Source organism: Acanthochromis polyacanthus, chromosome 11 (assembly GCF_021347895.1).
Source record: "Acanthochromis polyacanthus isolate Apoly-LR-REF ecotype Palm Island chromosome 11, KAUST_Apoly_ChrSc, whole genome shotgun sequence".
Lineage (NCBI taxonomy): Eukaryota > Metazoa > Chordata > Actinopteri > Pomacentridae > Acanthochromis > Acanthochromis polyacanthus.
Window position 1 is genome coordinate 34,434,621 of NC_067123.1, and position 8,975 is coordinate 34,443,595.

At 39.5% G+C, this 8,975-nt stretch overlaps 1 protein-coding gene across 1 annotated transcript; it reads left to right on the forward strand.

The window, feature by feature from the left end:
- The first annotated feature begins 615 nt into the window (after window positions 1-615).
- sf3b4 (splicing factor 3b, subunit 4) lies at window positions 616-7,208 on the forward strand. The gene is made up of 6 exons (XM_022213579.2): window positions 616-728; window positions 1,697-1,825; window positions 1,943-2,485; window positions 3,591-3,758; window positions 4,943-5,101; window positions 6,872-7,208. The coding sequence occupies exons 1-6, from the start codon at window positions 695-697 to the stop codon at window positions 7,039-7,041; spliced, it is 1,203 nt and encodes a 400-aa protein (XP_022069271.1). The 5' UTR covers window positions 616-694; the 3' UTR covers window positions 7,042-7,208.
- The last annotated feature ends 1,767 nt before the right edge of the window (window positions 7,209-8,975 follow it).

Here is an 8,975-nt window from a genome sequence, read left to right on the forward strand (position 1 = left end):
CTAGAACCAAAATACCTATGGTGTACCTATGGAGTATATCTTAGTTTCAATAGCAAAAACTGCATCAGTTTGGTATGTATGACATAGAATAATAGAAAAAAACTACTGACACCATTAATGTGTTTTTTTTTTTAAATTCACAGGAGAAAACTTTAAAAAGTGTATTTTGAATAATCTTTCAAAGGTCATATCATATCAAACATACAAAAGATGTTATTTTTACCCACTTTTTGATATCAGGTTCGTTCTGGTTCCTTATGTAACGATAATATGAAATTTGATAAAAATGTTATGATGGTAATATTATGCATAGGTACATTAAATATCCCACAGTTATAGTAAAACAACAACAAAAAACAGTAATAGTTAATTCTGAGGGAGTCAGGTGGGAACTTATTATATATTATTATATTATTTAGAATAACCATAGACTGTATATATAAGAGAATAACACATTTAATTTATGTAGCATCTTCTGTAAACAAAGTTACAACGTGTTTTGAGACTGAAAAGATATAAAAGTAAACAGCAAGCAAAAAATTAGGACATAAATAACATAAAGTTGTTTAAATAATTACAGCAACACAATCAGTTAAAAAAAGTAATACAATATTATTTTATTTTATTTTGACACACAGCGCAGTAAGAGGCGGGACATCCGGTTACAACGCTTCCCCTGCGTTGGTCATTCAACATGGCAGCGGGACCAATTTCAGAAAGAAACCAAGGTAAATCCTTTATTTATGTGCCTGTTTCATTGTGTTGTTTACCGTCTTTATAAATTTCCTTCTAGATTATACGTCAAACTGTTCACCTTTTCTCGCTCAGCGCCGTTGACCGCCTCATTTGTTGATATTTTCTGGTTAAGAACCGGCCGGTCACATGGAAGTTTTCAGTTGTTGTTAGCTTAACTTGCCGCTAATTTAGCCTTTTAATTAAGTTGTATCAACTTTAATTCATTTTACTTGCCCGATACACAGGAAACCAAAGTCCAGCGGTTATTTTGGCTTATATAAAATGTGGCAGCTGCTGTTAGCTAATTAGAAACAGAGGTACGTTTTGTTAGCTAGCAGCTAATGTTAGCTTAGCATACTAGCTTGTAGCAGAGCTCTGCGCGGTTGTTAAATTTCCATACTGCTGTGTTTCTCATGGTGCTATTATTTATGGTGGTGCTTTTACATAGCTTTCGATGATGAAGAAATATGCAGACGTGGCCTCTAGATAATATATTTTAGATAAGAAGCCTAATAGACAGATTAGCTTATTGATCATTTTAATGAGTGACAGAAGAGGTTAGAAGACCTCATTTGGCTTGCATATCAAAATACTATCTTCTTATTAGTTTATTGTTATTATCTTAAAGAAAAAAGAAGAGAATCAATATTGCCATTTGTAATTAATTTCATTAATTGTGACTGCATTTAGAAAAACCAACTTATTTGTCGACAGTGAACAATATCATTTACCCAAATATATTTAAGAATGTAAAATCTCCATCACAGATTACTAGTCTTCAAATAGAATTTCTGTCATTACTATTACATTAGAAATGATACAATGCAATGAAATACAAGCACATGTGTAGATAATTATCAGTGGTCAGAAATTAAGCATCTCTGTTGCCTTGTATTTTGATGTTGCTCAAGTTATTCTAAGGCGTTTTTCACTTGAAGGTTGTTCTGAATTCTTTTCTCAGATGCCACCGTATATGTCGGTGGCTTGGATGAGAAAGTCTCTGAGCCGTTACTATGGGAGCTTTTCCTGCAGGCTGGTCCTGTGGTGAACACACACATGCCCAAAGACAGGGTCACTGGCCAACATCAAGGTGAGTATCAAAGAATATCTGCCATTCAAGGGGAATAAGTCCTGTAAAAGCATGCGTATTCATCAACAATATCTGTAATTAACAAATATGAACAACTGTTTTACTTTCCTTTCTCAGGTTATGGCTTTGTGGAGTTCCTTAGTGAAGAGGATGCTGACTATGCCATCAAAATTATGAATATGATAAAGCTCTACGGCAAACCAATTAGGGTTAATAAGGCTTCAGCACACAACAAGAACCTGGATGTCGGTGCTAACATCTTCATTGGTAATCTGGACCCAGAGATTGATGAGAAACTGCTCTATGACACATTCAGTGCCTTTGGGGTGATTCTCCAGACGCCGAAGATCATGCGAGACCCAGACACCGGCAACTCCAAGGGTTATGCTTTCATTAATTTCGCCAGCTTTGATGCATCGGACGCCGCCATCGAGGCTATGAACGGCCAGTATCTCTGCAACAGACCCATCACGGTGTCCTACGCCTTCAAGAAGGATTCCAAAGGAGAGCGTCACGGCTCGGCTGCAGAGCGACTCCTGGCTGCACAGAACCCTCTGTCTCAGGCAGACAGGCCTCACCAGCTGTTTGCAGATGCTCCTCCACCTCCGTCTGCACCAACACCGGTCTTAACCGCGATGGGAGCTGGGATGCCAATCCCAGGTATGAGTGAAAGACAGCCGGGGCTCAGGATAAATGTTAAAATATATGGGCTGCTTTCTATTGAAGTGGTTATTCAATCACTATTGCTATGAGTTTTAGATCATTTTCAGCTACTGTTGGTTACCTGAGCCTGTTCTCGTTAATAATAAGTTCATAGATGATAACAGAGAACATACTAGTACATGTCTGTTTGACGCAGCTGCAAAATGACCACTGTACTCTTATCTCTATTCAGTTGATCTACTGAGGAAATATTCGCCAGCATAATTCAGTGGGACATCTGACTGATCAGATATGCTTCTTTTTTAATCTGTGTGTCTTCACAGGTAGCATGTCGACTTTCATTTATTTGCTCAATATTAGAATGAGATGAGAAAGCGAATAATGTATGACTAGAAAGGTATATTTATCCGTCAAGTCTTCTTCCATTATATTTTATTCTGTTTTGCTTTATCCTTGAAAGGGAACTTTGCTTAAATTCTCTCTGTGCTGTCGTTCTCCGTGCAGTGACTCCTGCATACACACAGATTTTATGTCTTTCCTGTTACATTTTATTCTGTCAGTTATACATATTTCACTCGACAAAGTTTTATCTCAAGTTGCGCTCTCAACTAGTCTGAAAAGAAAATGTTTGCCATTTGAATAAGGACAGTTTCTGGGTGTAAAGGCTCATCTATACATCCACAGTTTTCCTTTTTTTCTTTAGGTTTTGTTCCTTTGAGCCATTGTCAGTGGTGTTGGTGTGTTTCTTTGTAATTCAGTGTCAGAATTCATATGTATCAGATGTCTTTGAATAATGGGTGTAGATTGAGGAGCTGAATGTGTCATAAAAACAGATATGTTTCTTTTACTGATACTGAGATGAAGCAGAATCTTGTAGGGAATGTAACTGCTGCTCTGACTGATGCCTCTTTTCTCAGTAGGTGATAAAAGATTGGGTTGATTTAATCTTGGCCAATCTGTGGACTAAACTCTACATGACAGTTGAGAAATTGTCCCTTTAATGAAATGCTACATAGTAATGACACTGGCTGAAATAAAATCATCAGTGGGTTCGAAGATGAAATGTAAAGCTGTAATGCAAATAGAACATGTTTCTGTGCAGGTATGCCTCCTCCGGGTGCTTTCCCTCCTGTTCCTCCTCCTGGATCGATGCCTCCAGCGATGCCCCCCAACATGCCCATGCCGCCAACAGCAGGGACGCCGGGCCCACAGGGTGCTGGAGGACCTCCACCTGGACCACCACCCTTCCCCCCTGGCAACATGCATCCAGGTAAGACTTCAATGATTTAAATGTCTTTCCACACTGGCTGCAAGTGTGAAAGTTAAAGTTTTGACATGTGCGTTGGAGCTTTACATTTTCTGAAGTGGTTGTACTCAAAAACTGGAGAAGGAGGGTAACAGGTGACTTTTGTCCTTCTTTCCCTCGTGGCTCGGCTGTCTGAAATGAAATCCAAGAAATCAAAAAGATTGAAAAAAATCAATACCTGAGTGCTGAACTATGAAAAAAATTTGATGTAGTCAGTTTTTTTGTGTGTGTGTAAGTTGGCTCAACAAAAACTAAAACTTCAGCCAGAGTTGACGGGCATCACAAAGGTGGTGATCAACTTCCAATGCTAACTTAGGTTTTCTACTTCCAACTCTGTCTGTATCTATATACAAGTGGCTGTCAAGTGTTTAATCTACTGCACAAAAATAAGAAGTAATTATGGCGGTAAAGAGCACAGCAATGCAGCTGATTACTTCCAACTTAGAGCTGCACATTGCAGCTGGTAAACTTTAAATTTCATAAATTTAAACCTGATATGATATGAGGTGCATTTAGGTGTGACACTGTCCCATAATGCAGGATACCGCTTCTGTTTTTGGCCAAATCAAAGTGAAATTGATGTTATTGATTTCATACTTTTGATAAAAATACCAATACATATTCTAAACTCTGTTCTACCATCTGCAGTACCGGCAGTGTAAATCACTGACCAGGAAAACAGAAAAACATCTGTATGTGATTTCTGCATCCCTGAATACATGTCCTAGGGTTCCTATGGCAACATGATGCTTACTGTGTGTGATACTGTAACTACATGGCTTCATTCATGATTTGTTTAAATGGAGACGCTTCTTCCAGCTGATTTAAATCCAAAACTCTGAACATAATCTGCTCCACAGCAATCAGTTACCATGGAGATGGAGGAGGTTAACATAGTAAAGCCATCAGGTCTCTGTATTTGCAAATCAAGAAAAACTAGTTATGCACACAAAATGCCAGATTTGTAGTTTATGTTCATTAAAAGACAAGCTGCCAAGCATGTGAGCCAGTTTAAAGGGTTTTATTGGCCCTAGAAGGCAATCATGATATCACACATGCTGCTTGTTTGAATGTATGTACAGTTCCACAGTTATGGTTCGATTTTCCGGCAAAAATGTACGATTGAACTCGTTTTTTCTGCCTCACAGGTATGCCTCAGATGCCCATGCCTCCTCCTGCTCCTCCTGGCATGGTGCCTCCACCCCCTGCTCCACCGGGATCAAACCAACGGGCACCGCCGCCCCCCGGCATGCCCCCACCCCCACCTATGGGCATGCCTCCCAGAGCACCGTATGGACCTCCCATGGGTGAGCACTGTGGCATCTCCTCTAGTCTTTGTTGTCAAAATAAAGTGTTTTTGGCTCACAGATGAGAGAAAAGACCCTTGAAGCCGTATACCTTTACAAGAATAATGGAAGGATTCTCTCAGTAGCGTACTATTTTTCCGATGGCGCAAAAATAGATTTGGTGTTTTGTCCAGTACCAAAAGGAAAACCAACTCAAGGCGGTGTCCTTGTAAATGAGTAACTGAAGGCTTTTCTCTCAATGACATAACATGTTTTTATATTCAGGGAAAACAGATTCAGTGTTTTGTAGTGTTGACACAATCCTGCTGAAGACAATCTCATAGTTAAGAAGTGCTTCAGTTCTGTAAAAGAAGAAACATTTCAGCCATAAAATGTCAGGTTTTCTGAGTGTGGAGAGCTCGTAGTGGACCTTTGAAACAGTTTGTTGTCATATGAAGCTGCAAATAAAGCAGCAGCTAAAATTTTCTTCCTCTGACAGGCACCAATACTAACTGATTATAACAAATGCCATCAGTTAAGAAAAGTCACTTGATAAAAGTGATTATTCAGAGATTTAAAACTGTGCAGTGAGTTTACATGGCTGAGCTCTACAATCTGAAAAGTCACCTTTAGTGGCAAGATGAGAATTAGGAACCACTGTTCAGACTCTGCCATTGATCTCAATTAGTAATCCGGCTTCTGTGGAGTTAGAAGATAGTAGATATGGATGGAAACTAGAGCATCTAAAGCTTGAAAAATAAACAAGAAAATCCTAAAATCGATTTTACAACTCGCAGATAGTCAGTGAAGGGAAGCAAATATTGCTATAAAGTGCTTACTTCTCTTTGTATGTTTTAAGAGCAACTGGCAGCGGTGTTTTATGTCAGGAAAAGTCTGAATGCTTTTATCAGAGTAAAGTTCACTGCAGTAGTCGGGTCTAGAAGAGATAAAGGAGCGGATGACCTTTTCTTAGTCTGCAAAAGAAATGAAAAACCAAAGGACAATTCTGAGTCAGAAATACAGGCCGGGTTGTGAACCATCAAAGAGACCTGATCAGTCCTCAACCAGGACACAAAAATCAATAACCTCCAATATCCAGAGATATATTTACAGAACAGATGATATGAGTGGGAAGTTGATTCTGTCATTGTTATCTTTCACTGCTTTTTAATACTCCTTTTATGCTGTGCAAAGTGATGATTCTCAGTTTTCGTTGTGAATTTCTGAAAATGTCAAACTTGTAACTAAAATCCCACAACGTGACTGTTGCTATGACCCACCATTAAATCACAGGACGATGTGAAATGAAGGAGCATAATGACTGCTAGAAAACAGAATAGCCTCAAACTGTCATGGCAAAATCAGGATTTCATGCTGCCACTTTTTTCCTGGCAGCTGCAGTCACGATGTTCTACTAGACGGAATCACTCTTTCCAAAGCTGATATTAGAGGCGAGTTGATGACTGTAGCAAAAAAATTCACCGGATGATAATTGTCACGCCTCATAACCCTTTTTTTAACCTCTTGGGCGCACCGACACTTGAATTTCACCTCCATCTGCATCCAGTATGGGTAGAAGGCTTTGTGTAAAATTATTGTTTATATTGCAAGTTCTAGAAATGAAGAAAGGGTTCTAAATACTGCTGTCTATATTAACAATTAATTAACTTGAAGTGAAAATTTTATCCCAAGATACTTTTTTCTCCTCAGACTTTTATTCAACTTTACTTCTCCTTCCGAGTGCTTTACCAGATGTTTCATCAGATTGTGTTCCTCCTCTGCTCCTCTCAGGTCACCCCGTGCCTCCAGGTATGAGAGGGCCTCCCCCGATGCCTCCACCCGGCTACGGCGCTGGTCCTCCTCGCCCGCCTCCCTTTGGTTTCCAGAGAGGACCTCCGATGCCACCGAGACCCCCGGGTGCTCCTCCTCGGGTTCCCATGAGAGCGCCGATGCCACCGTAATCTCCATCCAGCTGCAGAAACAGGCTGCCATCTTTGCTTTTTTAAACCCGTCTTTAGAGCTACTCAAGTTTGTAACAGTTAAAATAATTTAACCACCTGTTTGTTTTTTTTTTTTGTGGTCATTGTACAGATGAGCGACCTTCGACGAATAAAGTTTTTAGTACAAATTTTTGATTTAGCTTTTTTTTTCTCACTCTTGAATATTAGTTTAAGAACATCTTTAGTTCTGTTGGTTTATTTAAAGATTTTTCTTTGCTGTTTTTGACGAGTTTGTGAAAAGGCAGACAGGATGTAGGGAGAAGAATGGGGGGGAAGACCTTGGTCAAACTTGGAACCAAAATCAGCAGGCTGAGCTATCTGGGCGCCTTAGTTCTGCTGTTTTACTCGATCATGAAAAGATGATGGAGAAGCCTTTATTTTATTTTTAATTTCATTTATCATGCAGAAACAATTAAACACACTTAGGGCTGCTAGAGAGCCTTCTTTATTTATTTATTGAGGTTTGCTGTTTCCCTGCTTGCTGCCTCGCTGTTTACTGGCTCTGTTTAATGGAGCCACCACTGCTGTTATTGGTTCTACCTGTAGTTTTACTGCCGAGTACAGCTTTGTGAGTCTGTTGTGTTTCCTGGATCACTAAAGGGTGTTGAACGAAAGGAGAAAGTTTACTGCTGAGACCGCACTGAATATTTACATCAAGTTTCATCGGAGTGTAGCCAGTAGCCGTCATTTTACTTTGTACTAAACTAACACAACCTAATAACAAGATGACTGCCATGTGATCCTGCTCCAGTGGGTCAATAAGGAAACCTTTGGTTGGATGCTCCGCACAGTTTTAGTGGCGCTTGGTTGCAAGCTAAATGAACATAACAGTTTATGGATAGAGTGCTACATTAAAATCTACTTGCAGATTATTACAGAACATTACATTATATATTTAGGAATATAAAAATGAACCATATTTCAGGTGTATGTTGGTAATAACACCTACTTTCCTTTTTTTTTTTTGCAGTATTTTTACAGTGCTGCTTTTACTGCTGCCTCCACCTGTGGCTCAGGATGACCACTAGTTGTCATATTTTGCTCTCATATTCTGAGTCAATGAAGAGTTCTTTACCCTGGCTTTTGAATTTTCTTTGAATGCTCACAGTTTGCTTGCAAGCTGAATAAGATTTAGAATGTGTTCCAGTCAGAAACAAGAAAAGCACTCTGCACAGTACTCCTCCACGGCCGTTTAATTACAGCAAAACAACATTCTGCTCTTTGTGGTGGGGATCGTTCCTCCAGTGAAGGTAAATCTCTCATAATGCACAACATCAAATCTGACTCCTCTGTACAGTCAGTTTCCTGTTCAGAGCTACATTATATGAGACACCTGTAGGCCGGAGTTCACTCTGTAGCCAGACTGTCTGCTGCTCCTCTGGCGGCTGCCGTTAGAAGCATCAATTATAAATTAGCCTGTTACATGCTGCCTTTGTAGTAACAGCCTTTTAATGCAGTTTTGATCCAACGCTTTGAGTCTTTTCAAGCCACTCTGTGTGTTAAAGGTCCGTTCCAGAGGTGGTGAGTAGACTTCCAATGTAGAAAATCTCATTTTCATGTGCAGCATTTGGATATTTTTGTGAGTTCGCCTGCTCCTGTTTTGCCAGTATTTATTAGTTTCTTGTGGTTTGGTGGTTTTCTGATTCTTTTCTTAGTAATTTTACATTTTTCCAGTAAAGCAGGCTGCCGGGTGATGGAGATGGTGAAGTCTACGCTGTATGTGAGTAAAGCGCTGGGGGACACAATTAGTTTGCCCCGTTTTGTTTGGGACAAAAATATTCTATTCCTCTCACTGTTTTCAGTCATTTATTTGGCACTGTTCATGTTTTAAGTACCGTATGTATACCAGTTTAGCTACAGCTTCTACCTCTTACTACACTGTAAACAGATATTGT